General features: G+C 44.1%; 1 protein-coding gene across 1 annotated transcript in view; it reads left to right on the top strand.

Moving 5' to 3' along the window:
- Nucleotides 1-20,224, top strand: part of FAM124A (family with sequence similarity 124A) — a 41,618-nt gene extending 21,394 nt beyond the window's left edge. Inside the window, exons 3-4 of the mRNA XM_010583432.1 lie at nucleotides 6,584-7,323; nucleotides 19,421-20,224. Coding sequence (XP_010581734.1) covers nucleotides 6,584-7,323; nucleotides 19,421-20,224 — 1,544 coding nt within the window. The remainder of the gene's footprint in view (nucleotides 1-6,583; nucleotides 7,324-19,420) is intronic.
- Nucleotides 20,225-20,928: the final 704 nt, after the last annotated feature.

Below are 20,928 nucleotides of genomic sequence, written 5' to 3'. Positions count from 1 at the left end.
AGGTAAGGTACTAGAAGAAGAATGATCTTCAAGATAAGCACATAGGCCCACAAACTTTCCCTCCAATTTTGGTTGCATAGCTGAGGTGCCCAAGGTGGAAGTGGAGTTACTTGGTTCCCACTGCATGTGTGGACAGTGGAGAGTGATGGGCCTTATCTGAGGTTTGGTTCTGTCTCTCAGCATGGACTACAAAAGGAGCCTGGGACAGCCAGTCTCCTGCTGGAGGGGTATCTGTCAGGTACCTAACCTTCCATGGGATGACTCTGGGCCACAATGGTTGCGTTTCCTGTGAAGAAGATGAGGGTCGTATGGTTCTGAGGGCAAGCCGAGATGGTGGTCTTGGTACCACAGACCGTATGACTGCAAACAGGAGAGTGAGTGTCAGGGTGCAGTTGCGTGATCAGCTCAAGATGTGTAGCTACACAGATACCCAGGCCAACAGAAGGGAGTGGGCAGGAGTGCCTGGAGAGGTGAAGGATGTGAGATGGAGTGAGACGGCCCCTTTCAACAGCAGCTTAAGTTGATCATGAAAGGTTACTGCGCTTAGGCAGGTCAGGGGGGTGTAGCTGGGGGTGGAGGGATGAGAATTCACTCGGGGCTGTAGCACAGTGGGCAGTTCCAGCAATTGCTGCACCGTCTAACAGCAAAAGTACCGCACGATGAGATCTGTCATTGCCTTTGCCTGATCGTGCAGAGCCTCTGTGGGCATTAAATACTGCTTTTTGGTAAGATTCATTCCCACAGGGTTGGCTGCATGCTGTACGCGAAGGGCAATGACACCTTGTAAGACTTCATATTAATGTACCAGAGAAAGCTGTTTATCTCCATCAGACAGATAATGGGCCTAATTTTCCAGCTTTATTTTTGCTCAATCCTTTTTTTTTTTTTTTTTGGTTCTATAGCAACTGGATAACAGCACAGAGAGCCTATATCATGTGCCCATCTGGAGCAGCAGATTGACCATTTTGCCATGCTTGTCAGTATGCTGGTCTGCTCTGCGTTGTCTATACTACCTTAGTATGGATGGAGAAGTGAGCATCCTGGCACCATTATTTCCATTAGAGAACATTCAACTGCAGCTCCGCAGGAAAATGCTGCTCTGATGGGAACGTGAAAGAGGTTTCTCTTCTTGTCGCTGTGCTGTGCAGAATATCCCCTTTCTTACTGCTTCTGAACATCCTTCATGAGTTTGAGGTGGTGTGCAAAGCAGGGCATGCTGAGAAGCACGTTATCCTGCAGCCCTGCGTTTGTCAGATGCTATTAAACAGCAGGGAAAGAGAATGGAGGAGCTGCTGAATCTGTCACATCCTGCTTGTTCAAAAGATTATTGATGCTGCATAATTCATCAAAGCATGACCTAGCAGTGGGTTCTGCTGCCGGAGGTGTCCAGTAACTGCTTCTGTTGCAGCTGCCCGTAAAGTGATGCTCCTTGTTTATGAAAATAGCCTCTGTCTTTGTGTCTGCCCATGAGCCTTTCAGTTAATACACCTAAAATGGTCAGTCTCACCTTGGAGTCAGATAAAATGTGAAGGTCCTGTTCAGTAAGAAGTGCTACCATTTTGACATTTCTTTGTGTTTTGGAATGGGATTGAAATAGGGAAATACTGACATTTTCTGTGCAACAGAAGTTTCAATCAGGAAATATTATGCTTTTTTTCTGACATTATTTATATAGTGATTTATTTTTTTTACATTCCCACAGTTGAAATATTTTTATTTATTAACAATGAACAAAATATGCTGATCTTTAATGTTCAGTTTTGAATTATTTCATTACTTCCTGACAGCAATTATTTCCTGATAATGAAGTACTGCTCGATGGGAGTTGCAGTTCAGAGGCTTGGCGCATTCACTCGGACCCTCTCCCATTGCCTGATTTACATCTCCTGTAATGCATCATGCAATTTGGTCAGAATGAAATGTGAAATCTTACTGTTTGATGTAGTGATAAGGTAATCTATCTGTACCGTGTAAGAGAGGTTCAGGCGCTGGTTCCCATGAAGCAGCATGCCGCAGCAGGAAAATAGAAGTTTGTGTTCCAGTGTTCAGATGCTCAATGCAATATTGTGGGTCAGCTAAAAAAAATATTTATGTTAAGTATTTATAGGTTGAATACTTCCTCTGAGTTTCCTGGATAGAAGATGGAAAATGTAGGTTGAAAATATAATATAATGTGTATTAAAAATATCTGCCACAGTTTGGAAATGCACTTTCTTTCCCATGCACAAACTGGGGCAGGATCCAGTCTGCCTAAAATCTCTCTTTGCCATAGACTCCATCCTAGCTCACACACTTACCAGGTTTGCCTAACCCTGTAGGTAACTCTTCATTAAATATCTCCTGGTGAGTCTGAGACATCTTTAGGTCCATATCTTGTCTCTCCTAACCCTGTATTGGTGAATCGTTTCAGGGAGACAGGTACTTTTCTCCATCCTAAGCTCTGCTGTAGGCTGGTTTTAGGCAGTCAGTGGATTTCCAGCCAAGTCTGCTGGAGAAGCCTGGAAGATCCAATGTCATCGAGGCTGCTGAAGGCGGTGACTTCTCCTGAAATAGAAGTGGTTGGAGCACTGCCCCGAGAAGGGACAGGTCTCCATGCAGGGCAGCTCCAGGGGGAATGGACCCTGGGCCTCTCACAGCGTGAAAGAGGGACCAGGCTGCCGGGTCGTGGCCAGATAACCCAGTAACTCTTCTGCTGGAGCCACGAGTGCCAGTGTCCTGGGGCCAAAAAACAAATGCAACAGGGAGACTTCTCTAGCCTAGGCTTGTTCAGGTGGCATGGGAGAAAACTCTGCTCATTTCTTCTAGGGACGCTTTGCCTCTTGTGGGGTTTTAATGCAAAAAGCATATGTACTCCAGGAAGGAGGAGTTGTAGCTCATCCTCTGGATGAGCCCAGCTGCTTCCCAGCTCCCGGGGTTGCTGCCCTGCTGTTACACCCGCTTGCGCCTGCTTTGGCCCAGGAGCCTGGCCCTCCTGGCTGGCTGCAGCAATGCCGGCATTACCAGAGACCCCGGTCTTTATGGCATCTCTCGGGGGGGTGGCTGCCCCCCTCCACACACCCCAAGTAGCAGAGCAGGTAACCCATCGCTCCCTGCTTCACCCACGGGTGTTTGTGTCACTGGGTCGGCACCGTTGTCGTAGCCGTCCGGCTGGGCAGGGGAGAGCTGGGCAGCTCTGGATGCCAAGGGGGTTGTCCTCTCTGCAGGCACCGCTCTTCCCTACAGAGCGAGGAGGGGGGAAAGGGATGAGGAAGGCAAGACTCATCCTCCCCAGGTTTTTCAGAGGCGGCAGCCTCTCTCCATGCACTCAGTGGGGGATGTCGCCAACTGGGCTGGACAGCCAGGTACCTGTCCTGCCTGTCTCCAAGACAAGGCAGCTTGAATTTCAGCAAAGTCGTACCGAAATGAGGCAGCTGGCACAGACAGGCTTGACAGCACCCACTGCTTTCTGTCAGATTGTCTTTCTGATGAAAAGATCGTGGTTTCTGGGCAGGGGAAGGAGGGGGGGAAGAACTGCAGGGACAGACTGCCATTCTGCTTTGCAGGACTTTCTTTTTTTTCTGCTCAGCGATATTGCATCAGCAACAAAATAAAAATAATAGGTAGAGAAGGACCCATCCAAAGCTCAGTCATAAAATATCAGGCCACCTTCAGCTCCCAGCTTTAGGACATCAAGTGTGACAGCCCCACAGCATTTGGGCTGTTTGCTTTAGCCTCTCATGGGTGGTTAATACTACCTAACAGAGGAGTAAAAAGTTTAGAATTGTAAAATACTCTTTCCATCCTGGTAGTAATTACCTCTTAGCAATCTTAGTGCTTTGCCAACTCAAAGAGAACTAATCCCCTTCTGTCATAGGAGAGAAAAAAATGTAATAGCTGTGAGAACTGTGGAGCTTATTTCCAAATAGATGCCTCAGCATTTTGATATTTTCTGTGGGATTAACTAGTAACACAGGAAGGCTAATACATATGCAGAGCTTTCATTTGCTTCTGTGACAATTTGCCAGGGGCAAATTGAACTGTGTCATGAGAAATGGTGTTGTTTCCTCCCCTTCCTTGTCAGTTGAAGCAAAAAGACTTGTTAGTAACATAGAAACAATTTGCAACTTATCATCAGTTCAGGGGAAGTTTCTTTTAGCTCCTTGCCTCATATTTCTGCTTTGCTTATGTTTCTGTTTTTCTTACCAAAACAGAAGGGGCTGCCATTTTATAAGCACAGAAGCCACATAGTGAAAGGTGTGAAGGTGTTGCAGTAAAAGCACCTTTGCTAACATAAAATAGATACTGAAGCTCTTTCTGTACTGATCTGTTACGCTTTTCCCTCTTCAGCACAGTTGCTTCTGGCTCAAAAAAAGATTATTTGCGCTGCTGTATGTATAACCCTAGCTCCTAATGATGGTTTTGTGCCATGTTTGGTGGTCTTCTGAGACTGGCTCTGCGAGCATCTGGTGCTGATGGGCACAGGCAGTGATGGCTGCAGAATACTAATAGAGGGGCTGGCTCCCACAAGGCTCCACTTCTGAAAAATGCTTTAGCCATTCACTGTCCGTGCACCATGCTGAGCAACAGGAGGGCAGAAAAGCCATGCTCAGGGATTTTTTTTTCACTGCAGAGCAAGAAGCCGACAGGAACGATGGCTCTTTGCTTCACATTGTTGTGCCCAGGCTTCTTTCAGAGCTGCAGTCATTTATATGCATAAATATCAAGCCTGTCACTTGTTGCAGGCTTTGATAGCATTTGTGTAACAAAGGAAACGGAGGGAGAAAAGCCCTGAACATCTTCTATTCCAGTCTTAGAAAATGAATGAGTGTGTAGCTATGGCAATTACTTTCTTTCTGGTTTTATTAGATCACTGTCCTCTGCAATTTGTTTTCCTTCCTGTCCTGCTGTCCCATGTAAAGGACCACGAGAGGACCTCCCCCCGCACCCCCTTTGTCTTTCTCCCACACTGTGACTATCCACAGGGGATATCTCAAAGAATTACCTACCAGTAACAATTGCCACAGCAAAGCCTCTTGCCATATACTGACACAGTTGGGGTTTTTTTTGCTTCAACTTTTTTCTTCTGTTAACCATGTGACGAAGTCACTCCACCCATTTCATGCAGAGATACAAAAACTCTCTGTATTATTTGGTTTTTTGATTATTTACTTGATTTTTTTATATCTCCCCTAGGCAAAATGCATGCTTGCTATTTGCGCTGCATATCATATCTTTCTGCAGCTTTTAAATTGAGGCTGATAGTATGTTTACCAGTCATCTCTGGAAAGCTATGCCATTGCATCTAGCTTTTCTCTGGGTCTTGCAGCTATTCCGTATTGAAAGACAACTAAAATACACTGCTTGTCTAATACTGCTTTTTCATTAAAGCAATTGCTGAAGTATCACAGGAATGTTATTCTGATGCCAGGAGGGAGGACAGAGAGGTTTGTACTGATTGCCAATAGGAGGGGAAACAGCCTGTGAGACAATCCCCCTATTAAATGTGGTCTGCAGCATGAAAAGCTTGGGAAGCCTTTCTAAGGCTTCACACGTTTAGGCTTTGTGCCTAGGCTTGGGGTCTCAGACATGGAGGTGGTTTCAGAACACTGCACAGGGGGAACCATTTCAGCAAAAATATCCAGATTACCTGGGTAATTTATTAAACTGTCTTGGGTCTCCATTCACATGCATCTTTATTGGCATGCAACTCCAGCAGAACAGAAGGGACAATTTCTGCCCTGCCCTCCAACCAGCCATTGCTCTGCTTCTGAGGTTTCAGGGACAAGAACAGATAGAGCCCCTGTGAGCATTCCCAAGGCTAACTAGAGGTTTCGTTTTTCCCCTGAGTAAGTGTAATTTTTTGTGCTTCCTGCTTTTACCAGTCTTCCCTAATCTTATAAAAACCTTGAAGCAGTAGTATTATAGTCTTGATGGTCTGAAGATATAAACAGCTCAGGATTTGTAGGAACAAGTAATATCTTTTCCTGCAGAAGGACTTGTGTGCCTGAAGGCTTGTCTGTTTTTTTTTCCCAACTGTATCAGTTGGTCTAATAAAAGATATTACCTCTCCCTACAAACTTTGCCTTACTTATTAAAACAGTTGCCTCCAGGACACAGAACACTCTTAACTGGGTGGAAAACTCCAACGTCAAGGTGATAGAGTGGTGTGATTTCCATGCCCCAAGCCAATTGGCACAAATTAAAACAAGGTGGGATGAACACTGTCCACCCTGATCATTCTGCACATCATTAGTGTCCTTTTCAGCCCCACTCTACGTCAGTATTTTTGTCTTTCCTACCTCTCAGCTGTATGGGGCAGCTCTTTTCTAACACAGAAACACACACTGGGTAACGTTTTTTGGATGCTACCTCAGTAGAAACAGCAACTCTTACAATATGCCTAATGAAACTTCTCTGTCTTGTGATTATTTTCTGGGTTGCTCTATCTCTGTACGTTATTTTTAGTTTACTGCAGGTGAGCTTGTGGCACGTGGAAAAAAAAAGCCTGGTGTGACTGAGTAGACTGTTTCTCCTTTAAGGATCACTTAAATGTTGACAACTTTGTTACAAATCTTAAAGGATATTTTTCTTTTTAAACTCTCAGGTGAACTTTCTGTGGAAGGCATACAAGACCCATTCCTTGTTAGTGTACATATTATCACAGACCCAGGTGAATCCAAGACTCTTCAGCAAGCCATCGATAAGCTTCTAGCCTGGATCCATCCAGACCTCCAGCTGTTTCGAGTCTCAGAAAGACGAGTGCCCAAGAAGCGCAGGAAGCCAGGTAAGGCTGGTGTTTCCCAGCCAGCCCTTGCCGTCATTCTGTTTCTGCAGGAGGAATATGGAGAAGAACCAATCTTGCAGCTCCACGAGACTTTTCAGCGGCCGCCTTGGCATTACCACCACACAGAGCAAGTGCATGGGAAGTTCCTCCCTTACATGCCATGCAGCCAGGACTTTTACACTTTGGCTCCAGAGACTCCTCTGTGGGCCATTCGCCCAGTGCACTACGGGAAAGAAATTATCCGCTTCACTATATACTGCAGGAATGAAAACTTTGTTGACATTTTGAAGTTGTACGAGTTAATACTGAAAAGACCAGTATGTCAGAAAAAAACAGACTTTTGTGTTTTTCCTGTCTATTCTAACATGGAAATAGACATTCAGTTTTCTTTAAAAAAACTTCCGAAGGGCCAGGCGCCAATCCCGACAGAGTCAGCAGTGCTGGAGTTCAGAGTAAAAGATGTGGGGCAGCTTGTGCCTCTCTTGCCCAACCCTTGCAGCCCTATCAGTGAAGGCAGGTGGCAGACGGAAGACCATGATGGAAATAGGATCCTTTTGCAGGTAAGTTCAGTACACAGGGAAACAGAAGCACATTTATTGGTTTTGTGCAGGAAAGCTTAACCTGCAGTGGCAGCCAGAAAAGGAGGCTTTTTTTTTTTGCTCTGTCCTAGGAGAAAGAGCCAGGACAGTACCGCTAAAGAAAGACATTGAAGCCCCTTGCTGTGTGTGTAACTAATCAGGAAAGCAGTGGGTGATACTATCCAGATATCAGTCAACCTCAGTTTATGCAAAGAGTGATGTGAGATGAGGTAGCTGTTTAAAAGAATGAGGAGAGAAGGAATTATGAGCCCGAGTGGAGAAATTATGGCTGATGGGTGTAGTTTTATAAGAAATATGGGCACAGAACTGACAGGGGTTTATAAAATAGCTCTCAGTTATGAGATTTTTATGGAAGACAAGCCGAATTCCTGATGGTACTCATTATTTTCTAGCATCCCAGGGTGACAAACTGCATCTCTCTTTTGCACAGATTATCAGGACAGGGAGAGAGGTGGTGAAGGAAAAGAAATGCACCCTGAAGAGCAGCCTAAGAGGGACATTCCCACAGACTCTCTTTTTGACCTAATCTCAAGTGCTCGTAACCAAGTCCTGAAAGAGAGTTTATTTGTTAGGACATTAGAAGGCACCATATCTGGGCAATGTATCAGCATGCTTTGCTTCACTACACCACGTCTGAGGGAGATAAAGGGAATAACAAGCAGCAGCTTTTAATAGCTGCCTGCCCTGCAGAGGGGGTGTCTGTGGCAATCCAGAGCCAGGTTAATGTGCATTCCTGCACTGAGAGGTATTTATTGCTGCTTAGCATTCAAATCTAGGAGCACAGACCATCACCTTTGGAAGACTGTTGTTCAGATTTCAAAGCAGGGCATTTTTTTAGGGCAAATTGCATTCATGAAGCTTGTCAAATTGTCCGACCTTGTTTCTGTGGAAGAGGCATTGTGGGTGCCATCCTTCCACTGTATGGACCTCCCAGCGTGCAGAGAGGTGGGTACACCCCCCTGCAGCACAGTGCCTCTGGGTTTATAGCTCCTGGGACTGAAAATCCAGATACATGGGGCATCTGTGCTCTGGTGAGTCACATCCAGGTGGTGGTGAAACTTTTCGATGCCGCTTTGCAGATGCCACCCACAGAGACACCTCATGCCAGAGCTGAACAGTACACGTGTAGGGCTCAGGAGGCGATTCAGCTTCCCTGCCCATCTGCCGAGACAGTCACCAATTTGTCAGAGTTACTGCTTCCACTGTAGGCATATCTGTGTTAGCCTGAGATAACTTGTAAACTTAAGCTTACAAGAGCCATCAGGAAACTTTTACACAGCAACCACACTCACCTACATCCCCTTTTCCCTGTTCTCTTTCAGGAGGTTTCTGCTATGTGATATAACTTTGGTTTATAGGATCTTGCGCTGGTTTCAAGTAAATTGAAGGGAAGGGTAAAAAAAACCAATAGGGTTTCTAAATAAGGCTTTTGATTTCAAAACAGCAAATTTTTAGAAAAAACAGGTGCCCAGCGGTACAGAGGTAAAGCAAGACTTGCCAAACAGCAGGCTGAGGTAAACCCTGCAAAGAAAATCAGAACAAGATTTTAGCCATATGCACCAAAAGAGAAGAGCAAAAGCCTGCTAAGCATGGCCTCCGAGTGCAATTAATCTTCATTTCTGTTTTCAGTGAGGATGATGATGCTGAACAGGAGGGCAAAATGGCAAATGGGAATGAGGTTACTGAAATGGAAATTATCACACTGGAAGTGTGGTGAAGCAAAAGAAGTTGAATATATGCAAAATGGGGGGAAAATAGAGACTTTGGATCTAACTTAGATGATGGTAAAGTCATGAGACTAGTTCCTGGTATACAGGCTTTAAACAACTCTGTATAATCAGAAGTGGAACTTTATAGCTAAACTAAAGGGAAAATGTCCTGTTTGTACTCAGCTGACTACAAGCCACCAGTGCAACACGGCCATGAAAAGAAAAGTGCAGTTTCCGGTGTGTACCAGCATTAGTATCCCCTAAGGAGTGTGGGAAGTGCTTGTGCCATTGCACAAGGTCCCACAGGCCTCACCAGTCTTCAGCCCTGGGTTCCAGAAAGGTGACTTCAGAGAGGTGTGGGGACAGGTAAGGGCTCTCACCCCATGCAGAGGAATGGAAAGACTGTCTTACAAACGGAAACTGGAAGAGTAGGATCATCTGAGGCTAGCCAAAGTAAGTCTGAAGGGAGCTCTGACTGCACTCAGAAAATGTACCAGAAGGTAAATGGCAGGAGCAGGAAAAGGCTGTTTCACTAAATGACTCTTCTGGCACAGGAACAAAAACCTGTCGATAAATAGATTTAAGTTCACAGTTGTACATATTGATGGCCAGCTACATAACAGCCACCCAGCAGGTGCAAACAGGTTCATACTCTAATTGAAGACAGGACAGTCAGTTAAGGAAAACGGAATATAGGATGGAGCATGGGTTGTAGGAAACACTGGATTTGGTGATCCATGGACTCCTTACATTCTTTTAACTCATACTGAGTTCAAAACAATTATAGTATCTATCTTTTAAAGTAACAGGACTATCTTTTGACTTCTCATGGAGTGCTGCTATTAATATTATCAATGCCACAGCACTGGTTATAACTTTCACTTCTTCCCAGTTATATGATCCCAAACAATGACCTCCTAGTATTTTTCAGCCTGCACATCAGTTGGTACTGAGTTTAATCATCAGAATATTTTTATTTACTTCATATGGATACTGCACTTTTTACAGATTAAAATTACCAGTTATACCCAAAATGGTAGATTGACACCCCTGTTAAATTACAGGCGGTGTTTAATGTTTGAAGTTTGAATATACCTCCATGATTAGACTAACGAGATGTGACCTCTGTGTTTTTCTTGGTGTGCTTACAGGGACTTGGATACTTGCCAGGCAGATTGATCCATGTTCTTAACCCATTTTGCAAATGCAATTACCAAGGGGCTTAGATAAAGTCAGTGCAAGAGAAAATAAAGTTATTCATGGGCAGGATAAGTCTGTTTAATACCACAGAAACTATTCCTTCATTTGCAAGGAAGCCCTTCAAAATTATTTTGTCACAGTAGCTTTTCCACATTGGCAAGTTAGCTCCAAGGGTGCAGCGACATACCAGCTGAGGCAAAGGGTAAGCCTCAGTTGGCTTTAGCAGGAGCAGGAGCAAGGCTTAAGAGCACATTTTCATCCAGTGGGAAGACACCCACACTGCTTCACCAGTGCTAAGCCCAGAAGCAGGAGCTCTGGGGAGCTCTTGTCAAAGCAGTGGGAGGAATATGTAAATAATGTAGCTAAGAATATACCATATACTGGTATACTGAATGTACTGCCAGTTTTATAGGTCTTGTCCAAATTCCTGGCTGCCTCTGGGCATAATCCGTACAGAGACAGCTGAAGTGCTAATGAACTTTCACTCCTGGCAGTGCAACGTGGGAAGCGGGAAAGGTTAATAACTGATGGGACTGGCTCGGCCACGCATGTTTGGGAAGCAGGGCTAGTGAGCAGAGGGAAGAAAGTGCACAGATGGTTTCTTTAAATTATGGGAATGTCTTTGAATAAGGTAGGAAAGGTAAAACAACATTTTGGCAGAATTTTCTAGCTACTCTGCATGAGGGGAGACATACAGGCATACCTGGGAGGAAGGTCGGCAACAGCAAATGAGTATCTCACCTAGGCAGTGACTTGGTGCTTAAGCACAAGACCTACTGCCATTTTACATGCCAAAGGGTACCTGAGCCACCCAGAAGAGGTGTCCTGGCAGGTTAGACTCAGGACCTACGGGAGGGCTGTGCCCTCCTGGAATGCCAGGCAGGGACCCTAGGAGATACCAGAATGGACAAAACACTTCTGTTCAGGCACCTGATTCACACTGTAATAACCAATTTCTTGCTGAAATCCCTCCCCCTCCACCATCTTCAGCACCAAGAAGCAAACAATATTACCAGAAAGCCAAGACAAATAAAAATCCCAAGAAACGTGTGGTTTGTTACCAGTCTATGCTAATTCTGCTTTAAACAAGGTAGTCAGATCTGGCATTGTAAGGCTCTTATGCCAGTTGTGCTGACGAACCTATACTGTTTATGGGGTGGCTATTTTCTGCCTCATGTTGCTTTATAGAGCATCCTTGAAATAACAGTACAAATGTTAACTGATCACAGCTTTTAGTTAGAGGAATTTTTTTAGCTGATTTGCTGAGTTAATCGGCCAATGTTCTTCTTACCTATACTGGGCAACCATAATCTTGAGTTCAGAAGTGGTATAATCATATTTAGGAAACATGGTTTATTATCCGAAGCTTTGGTTCTGAGAGAGGATTGCTTGTAGACTCAGCCATTAAGAATGGTTAACCTGCTGCTGTGCTACCTGCAAGCTCAGGTCTTTGCTACCTTGGAGATTTCTCCATTGCTTGGTGTTCAAAATGAGTACTCTAGATCTATGGTCAGGCAGTAGTCATCCCCTAATGGTTCCGTGAGGTCAGCTGCAGTCATTTATGTACAAGATCAGTATGTTACTGTTGCATACATCCTTGGAGTTGCCAGAAGTCAGTGTGGGGGGTGCAGATGTCTGCCAGCTGCATGCATAAAGGCATTCTGTGCTAGGCATTTGCAGTGCAAAATGCCTGAAGATGGGAAGCAGCATGAAGGTTACATGCCTACACGGGCATTGGCAAATATGTTATAGAGAAAAAAGAATCAAAAGCTTATAGCTAAAAACCTTTTTGTTTATTCAGTGTATTATATACAGGTGTCTGTGAGACTCGTGAACTCTTCTCTTCATCCCCTTTTATCTGGGGCCACAAGGAGAACAAAAGTGCCTTTATTTGCCTCAGCTTATTTAAAACATGTACGTATCTGCGTGAAAAGTCTGGTTGTAGTCAAACCTCATGCTCAAGATACCTGAACACAGTAATCAGGGAGATTTTTCCATGTTGCACAACTGACCCAATGTGTTTTAGGGAGCAGAGACAGTGCCCTCGTACAGAGTGCTGGAGACTGGCCGTAACTGGAGCGAGGAGCTGGGACAAGAGGACTCGAACAATGCAGAAAATACCCCGCCGTAGATATATGGGCTGCAAGGGTGGGTATTACTGAGCTGCTGAGGTCAAAATAATTACCAGATCTGAGGTTAGGACAAAGCTTTTCCTTTTCCTCTCCTAGCCCCAGCTGAGACTAAAGGAAACATTTACTCTTCTCTGCAGCTTGAGGAATGGTTTGTCTCTTGAGCTTATCTTGGCAAAGGAGAGGCAAATCTTGGAGGCTCAGGGTCCACTCCTGTTTCTGTTGAGAGGTTTAGGACACATATCAGTGTGGTCACTATTGCATTTACTTCAGCTGACCCAGCAAACCCTTGCAGACCTCACCTGGCTCTGCATTTCCTCTCTCCAACACAAAACAGCGTTCCTTTTCCTTCCCTTAGTTTCCAGTTTGGGTGCTTTGATGGTCATCCAGCTTTCGTATGATCTTGATAAACACGTAAATTGTCTCGGAGCATTAGTCTGCTGCCATTTTAGGGGCCTTGGGCTTTGTGGCACCTCTGTCTTATGCCCCTGCCTGAAGCATACAGCAGTTTAGTCTCCTGAAAACTGAAATGCTTTCATCTGCCTAAAGTGTCAGCAGGCTCAGTAGAGAAATGGCTTAATGATTTGTAAAATGATGAACACAAGGTCAGGCTGGATGATATAATGTACCCCTGTAGTCTTAAATGCAGTTAAATCATTTCGTCCCTGTTACTCAAAGCATTACCCACTACAAACTCTGGGAAATAAGGGAAAGAAAGCGCAGTCCCACTGCTGCAGTCTTGAGTCACTACAGTTCAGTACAAGTAGAAGAGAGAAAGGTGAGCAAGTAAACCAGGAAGCAGAGAAGGTAAAAAGGAAAGACAAAAACAGGCAAAGAGAGGGCACTTTTTCAGAGAACAGTTTGGTCTGCAAGAAGGACAATGGAGGTGAGAAAAGAGCTTCGAGCTTGCTTGAATTAATAGTGCAGATAGAGCAAGAAAAGCATGAAGGACAAGCAAGGATGTACACAGGGCACCTTTACAAAAATTACTTTTAGTTTCTGTTGAAACTGGTGAAAAGGACAGACTTTTGGAGTAAAAATCGACTCAATCGAGGGAGGTGCCTTAAGCTGATTTAATTAATCTGTAAGTCTAATACTAGCCTCCTGTTTTTAAAAATCTTCTACTGTATTTTTCCTTTCCTTTTAGTGCCATAGGTGTTTGGTTCTTCTTAGTGCTAATGATTGATTGGTTTTGGGAGGGGGACAGCGAATCAGTCAGTAACTCAAATATGAGGAGATTTTTCAGTTGTTTTTCTTCATCCTAAGGTACTTTCTCTCTTTGCTGTTAGTGTAGTTATGTTTCATGGCATAGTAAGATCGCTGATGACTCTATACACCCAGCAAAAACTCTTGAGCGTGAATATATTTAGCATTACAAGGCACCCACCTGTTCTAGTTTTGTAAACATGGTACATGGCACTTTTCAAATATGTTCAATTCAATTTTAAATCAAATTTATACATTTTGCCTTTTGATATGCTGCCCTTCTGAATACATTTTGCCTTTCAAGTAAGACTTATTATAGTGATACTGGGGGCTAACCTCTGCCACTTTTTCTTGTGTTGATTTTTTTTTCCCGGATCAATCCCACTAGTTTTAATACAATTAAACAAACACCATCGCACTTGTGTTGAGCAAGGCAGGCAAAATCTGGGCTCGAGCTGGTGATGTCATTGCCATGCTCACTGTTTGGCTGGGTTCTGACCTCAGTGGAGCCTTGCTGGCCATGCTTAATACAGATAATGCGTAATGAGATCACTATCTGCTTGCTTAAAAAGCAGATAACTTAAAATAGACTGCAGGAGCACTGATGGATTTTTTGTGTCAGATATAGGCAGCCCAAGTGAAGTCAAAAGTGCATTTCTGCAAGGTTCACCCCAAGTTGTTTATGGCGTTCCCAGATATTCGTCATGAAATTCTTCTGCAGGCCATTGTAATACACAAAGACTCTAAATCCCTCCGGGCTTCACAAAGATTTGTGCAGAGATTATAAATGAGCAGCAGATTAGCACCAGATGAAAAAATCTGCTCTGTTAGAGAGCTAATCTGTTCAGTCAATGGCCGGGTTTGTTGTGCGTCTTTGTGGCGAGGTCTGACAAATCTCTCTCCCTGTATTTGAAATTTCAGTCCGAATCAATGTGTTGGTTTGGATCGAGTCTTTGTCAGCTCAGATGGCTGACCCCCTCTCCAGCATCTCTGCCGCGCTTGTGCCTGACGCAGGCAGCATGGCTATAGCAGGCAGGGCTCTGCCAGGCTGCAGCGAGGTAACAAGCGATGCAGAAAGCAAGCTGTGAGAAGGCTGAAGATAAGGACTTAGAAAAGAATTCAGAAAACTAAAGCAGATGCAACTGCTTCCAAAGCCAAGGGCAGAACTGAGGAGGTGAGAGAAGGCTGTTCTGCTGAAAAGAGTAGCTGCATGTGCATCACACTGTCCTCAAGGCACAAAAATAGTTCTTGCTGTTTTCAGCATCCCACAGCACAAAGGGAAGTGGAAGATCGGCATCTCCTGCTTGCTTGTCGTGGTTTCTCCTGCGAGCGGTCACACCTGGAAATCCAGTTTGAAGTTGGTGGGACTGTCAGGCACTGTAAGGTTAAAACAAAGAAGAGCGATCTCACAAATGCACAGGCTGCATACAGCTCTCCGTATGCCATGCCAGGGTGGTACGAGGGAGTACGGTCAATGGCCTTGGCACAGGACTAGGAGCTAATTTTGCCCGAGTTTTAATCCTGGCTAAACCATTGAATCCTCTCTGTGATCTCTGACAAGCTACAGAATGTAGATATAGAAAAGTCTTATTAGTCCACATAATCCAGTTCTCTACAATATAGAATTAGCCTGTAATCTTTATTCACTAGTATTTCATGAGATGGAGCTTCTGACACTCCACCTGTAGAACAGTTGTACAGTCTGATATTCTCACAGTCAGGAAAGTCTTCAGTTATGTTGTTTTAAGATTAAAGTATTAAAAAAATCTCCTCCTATTATTTCCCCTTTCTCCCCATATCATGAAGAGCAGCACTGGAAAATAGGTCTTGTAAATCGTAACACGTCTAAACAAAAAAGACTGAGGTAAACAATTCCTCCTATAAACAGAGCTAAGCTGTATATAACACAGATATAAGCTGTGTTAGCGATGTCTCTTGGCCTGCCCTGCAGGCAGCCAGCCTAAGGCCAGGCTGCACTTGTCCCCTTCTCCTCGCTGATCCACCGTTAACCTCCTGCCAGGCCAACGGGGCTTGACCAGGAGCTGTGACCCAGTAGCAGGAATAACAGCAAATACCTTGTATAAAATGAAATGCTCTTACCTGTCCACAGGAACATTAGAAGAGCTAGGAAAAAAGTTTAAAATAGCAAAACCCTAAAACTAATGTCTTGCCTAAAGTAGATTTTTCTTGTTAGTGTAAGCATGTTCCAGTTAGTCAGGTACTTACAGCTATTCGGCTGCACAGGGCAGGTTGTCCCTTCCAAGTGCTCCCTCTTAGAAGTGCATTTCCCCTTTCTTTGAGTCTCTACTTTGTACCTGCATTTTGGTTAGAAAGTTCCTCCATGAGAGCCCCCCAGGGTTTCTAGCAGGAGTGTTTCATCTCACCTCATCCATTTATCCTGGTGTTGCCCTCTGCTCCACACCGCCGTAGGTGATGCCTGGGTTAGGCATCCTCCTGAGTACTGGTAATTTGGTTGCACCTGTAGGCATTGTGTTGCATACCTACAGTGCAAAGCTAACATGAGCTGATTTAAACTGGAGGGTTCATAAATATTAGAAAGAGCTCAAACAGCTATTCTTTTGTCTGTGCTTTATTCCCCAAATGCTTAAGACTTTACCTGTATTAATAAATTAAACGTGCCCAGGAGCATTCCCAGGCACTGAAATCCCTGACGTGGAGCAGCCCGTGCGTGTGCTTGCAGGCCAGGCAGGGTACAGTAGATGCCTCCAATCAGATGACTGAATCAGACCCAGTATCTCTCACTAATGGTGGCCTGAGAGACCAAATTAAATTACTTTTTCTTTGGAACATGTGTCAAAAGTTATGTCAACAAATAAGAATAACAAATTATTACCATCATCTAAATACATGAGACTTTTACCAGTGTGCAAAATACCTCTTCTATACCCCAAAGCAAAATGAACACACGGGAGTTATCTCTGCAGGATTTCGTTCAGCTCCAGATTGTAGACACCTAAAACTGATGTCTAACTGCAGGTATTTTTGTGTGAGCTACAGTCTGTGTTCTCACTGGAGTCCATGGGTATGTACTCAGTGCAGCCCAAGGACCTAGAAAGCAATTCAGCCACAGGAATTTTCTTCAGGGAAGGCTGAACTGCTCTCTGGACTCCATTGGTTGTATTAACTAGACAACTAAATCCTACCCGTGATGTCTGTGGGCTCTGTCATATACATACAGACAGATGTCTGGTCTGTGCAAGGTAAAGGCAAGGCTTTCGTACTGCCCGCAGAACTCTCCCCAGTGCGAGTGTCAGGTCCGTCCCCAAAAGCTTTCTGTTTTCAAGTGCGGTTTTGTCCGAGTTGTTACCGAGTGTTCCCAGTGCTCTCAAAGGCCTCCTTACTTTTTCACCTACAAGAAGACTGCACTTGCTTGGATCCTTGGTTTCTTTGATTGCTTGATCTGCCAGTTATCAACTAAGTCTACAAAAGCACAAGAATGTAGCATAAAAACAAGCCATGGTCAGGCAATCCATGACTTTGAGAGGTAGGAGAAGTGTTCTGGAGGTGCTTCTGTTGATTCACCAAGCGTGGTGGTTGAGTCCATGTAGCGTATCTGACATCAGAGCTGCTGAAGAGAAAAAAAATAGTACCTTTGGTTAATGCAAACAAAATATAATGAGGAGTGTTTTCTTCGACAAACCCATCAAAAGAATGTGGGGATTTGGTTGTGTACTTTCAGCATGTCATATTGTTATTGCTGGGGTATCCAGAAACGTCTTCAGTTAAGAAACAGCTGGTAATTTCTTCATGGACACAAGCCTTTTATCTTGCCGAGTAATTTTTTAAACAAATTAATCCATGTATTGCACAAATAAAATAATGCTGAGTGTAGAGGTCTAAAGTGATTTCTGGTTAATGTTTTGTTGACCATTTGACTCATTTTATTTGAGTCTTTTGTACTCTGTTTCTTATCAGTTAATGAAACTGGTATACTACTGTGGTTAATTTCCCCATTAATTAATTTAATTCTTTATGGCATTAAGGAAATCAGCTTTTTTATATTATATTATACAGAAATAGGTTATGAATTAATATACCTCATTACAGATACATTGGTATATATATAGCTACAACACCTAAGTGAACTCCTATGGTTTGGCTGTCCTGTAAATCACCTCTAGCTAGGCAATCACAAATAAGCAAAACATTTTTTGCAGATGTGAAAATCCTTTTTTGCCTATAAAATCCTGGCAATAAAAACCAGAAGATGGTTGTGACAGATCTGGGTCACTGAGACAATGTGATGTGCACTAGCAAGATGTCAGAAGCAGCAATGTATGGAATTCTTTTAGAGGCAGGGGATACAAAGGACCTCCTTGGTTGCCAGGTCTCATCTCTTTCTGTCATGTCATATAATCTCTTTGGTAAAATGATCAAGCTCCATCTTTATCCATTACTCGCCTCAGAAGACTCATCTACTTCTGTTGTGATTAGAAACCTTTTATTAGTTTGCGATTCAGGTTTTTTAATGGATAGTTCATCTTTTTTTTTTTTTTTTTTTCTTCTTGTGCCTGCATCTTTTCCAGTTTCAGATTTTCTTTTTCACATAGGCATGATTAGAGCCATGCACAGCATTCTGGATGAGGCCTACATTACATTAATACTTTTTTAACTCACTTGAGACTGCCTAGAATCATGTTTGTCACAGGCTTGTCACTTTAATAGTACATAGTGAACAAGATACCTGGTTCTTTCTCCTCTGTTGTTTCCAGCTGACAAGTCCCATAGCTGAAATTGTTGTTTATTCTCAAGGGTATGATCCTGCACTTTTTCCCATTAGTTCCTGTCCCTTTTGGGACAGAAATTTAGCATTTTGCATTATGTGAGAAATTCCAGTAAGAAGATTTTGAATTAAATTAATTTTATTTTTAAAATGCAAACTTCTGAAAGCCTTACCGAGATAAGTGGGATGATGGAAAATCTCATGATTGCTTGGACAGTAGGGCATCAGTTCAGCTAGCCACACATCAGTGTCTAATCCCATAGGAAGACCACCTGAGTCCCAGCTGCTTCTTGGGAAGGACATTGGCTCCCCATTTGTCACAGCTGCTGTCCCTGTGCAAACGCTCAAGTATCTGGCAGGTAGACAACTGAATCCTGCCCTAGGGGTGAGACTCAGGTCCTGACTCGGATCATAACCATCAGGTTAGGTCTTCAGTTGAGGTGTCTATAGGCAAATTCAATGTTTAAAGCTGTGCTTGAAGTCATTGGGAGCTAGTTAGTAGAGCAAGTGGGTTCTAGAGCGCACTGCTCAGCTAACCAGATGTGAAAGACAAAATGTGAGAGAGTTGAAAGAAGTAGTAAATTCCCATTGAGACGACAGAGTATGAGGTTGCTTGCTGAAGGGTTTTTGGTGTTTCAGAGGAAAAAGTAAAGACATTTACACCACAGTAAGGAAGAAATGAGAAATAATAATGATGGTAACATACATCTCCCATTTCTTCATTTTTTTTCTTCAGCTGTCCACTAAGGCAGTAATGTTGGAAGACAGAATATGAATGCATCTGAACAAGTCAATAGGAAGTGAGAATTTCGAGCTAGTGTAATTCAGCCCGCAAGGCAGGGCTCCTCTACCATTTATTCTTGTTGTCTTCAAGGCCTCTTATGTAAATATTTGGGATTTTGGCAGGGTGCTTTCTCTTTGTTATTGAAGTGAAACATTTGCTGCAAGCATACTGAATGAAGTCTGCTTCATAATTATTTGCAGTAACAACTCAGCAACGGAGACTTACGGTTGTAAGACTGCCAACTCTGTATTAATATGATCTTCTTTTCTCCCTCTCCCGGCTGCAGCAAACACGCAGTTGGTGTAGGAAGACTGCAAAGCAGAACAAGCAACCATATCCATCTGTGTCAACAGATTCCCACTTCACCACTCTGCCAGCCTTTCTTCCTCAGAGCCACCGATCTGTACCTGAACAACCAAAAGAAATGGGTCAAAACAAGGTACATCACACAAACGGCCTTGGTCATTATCTTGGTTTCTCCCAGCAGGACTTGAGACGCAGTGATCGAGGAGACTTCACACGCAGATCTAGCAGTGCCTCCAGCATTTCGTGGTCATTTCAGCGAAGCAAGTCTCTGTTCTGCTTGCCCACAGTGAACTGCTCCTCAGCCTCAGAGATTTTTCATTTCAGTGAACCATTTCAGTTTTTAAATACTGGCTCACCTGCAACCAGGTTAAAAACATGGAGATGCAGCCCCAGGCTTAACATTGACGACTTGGAGGGTGCACAGGAGACTGATGTAGACACAGGGATGAAGCTTTCCTTCTCAGACCTGTCCGTGGTCTCTGCATACTCTGCCCTTAATGGATTTTGCAACGACCTGGAAGCCTCTCTTCCCCCACAGAAACGGACTCTCAGTAAGGCTAAAGAGGCAGCCACCAGTGGAAGGCCTGCATCAGCCATGTGCAATACCTTTGAGTCAGCTGATGGTTCACTGCCTTCTCTTTCTGAAAGGTCTTCCAGCTCATTTGTGTCAGCATCTCTCTCCAAGCAGCCCAAACAGTCCTCGAGAGCAGCTCCTTGTTCTCTGGATGGTCATGGTAGTGTTTGCCCAGCTTCACCAGCGAACGAAGAAGAGTTTTACATCTGAGGTTTCTCTGTCTTACACCTTCCAGGGCAAACGTGTTCTACTTGTGAATGACAGCAGTGGGCCCACCTTGAGCTTGCAGAAGGTTCCTCGCTGAGGAGAGGTGATGCAGCAGAGCATGCTAAGTATTTGAAGAAAGCACTCAGATCGCTCAGAGATGAGTGTCCCCAAACTATGTACAGTAAAGCAGCCTGAGCTTGTGCCCTGTACCTTTGTATTGGAGGAGGTGATCAGCACAGAGGCTCGTCCATGGCAGTGCAAGGTGGATGGTCTCTATGACTGACCCTTGGGCTGGTGGTGAAGGAAATACCAGAAGAGGCAAATAACAATCCAGTTTTCTTTGGCAAAAAATGAAGAGTAATTTGTGACATCAAACTCCTTTAACATTCCTGAGAAATTCCCTTAAATCAGGAAAGATGGGAGGAGAAAGGGGTCTTCTTTCCCTTTCGCAAGTTCCAAAGGCAGCTCAAAGCACAGCAGGTCCCAGTAGCACATCTCCAGGAGAGTCAGGCAAGACGTTTCCTGGGAGGACACACACAGATCCTTCTAACCTCGGAAAGCTGGCAGTGCTGAGGCAGAAAAAAGCTTCACTCATCCCCGGGGAAGAGGAAGCTCTGCTACGTCTCTTACTTTGACAGTCCCGGATGCAGAAAGTGCCAAAACGGAAACCTTACCCAACATTTTCAACCCATCCCCTCAAAGAGCCC

This window comes from Haliaeetus leucocephalus, unplaced genomic scaffold (genome assembly GCF_000737465.1).
Source record: "Haliaeetus leucocephalus isolate CR32 unplaced genomic scaffold, Haliaeetus_leucocephalus-4.0 Scaffold897, whole genome shotgun sequence".
NCBI classification, from domain to species: Eukaryota; Metazoa; Chordata; class Aves; order Accipitriformes; family Accipitridae; genus Haliaeetus; species Haliaeetus leucocephalus.
This window is presented reverse-complemented; position numbering and strand designations above follow the sequence as displayed.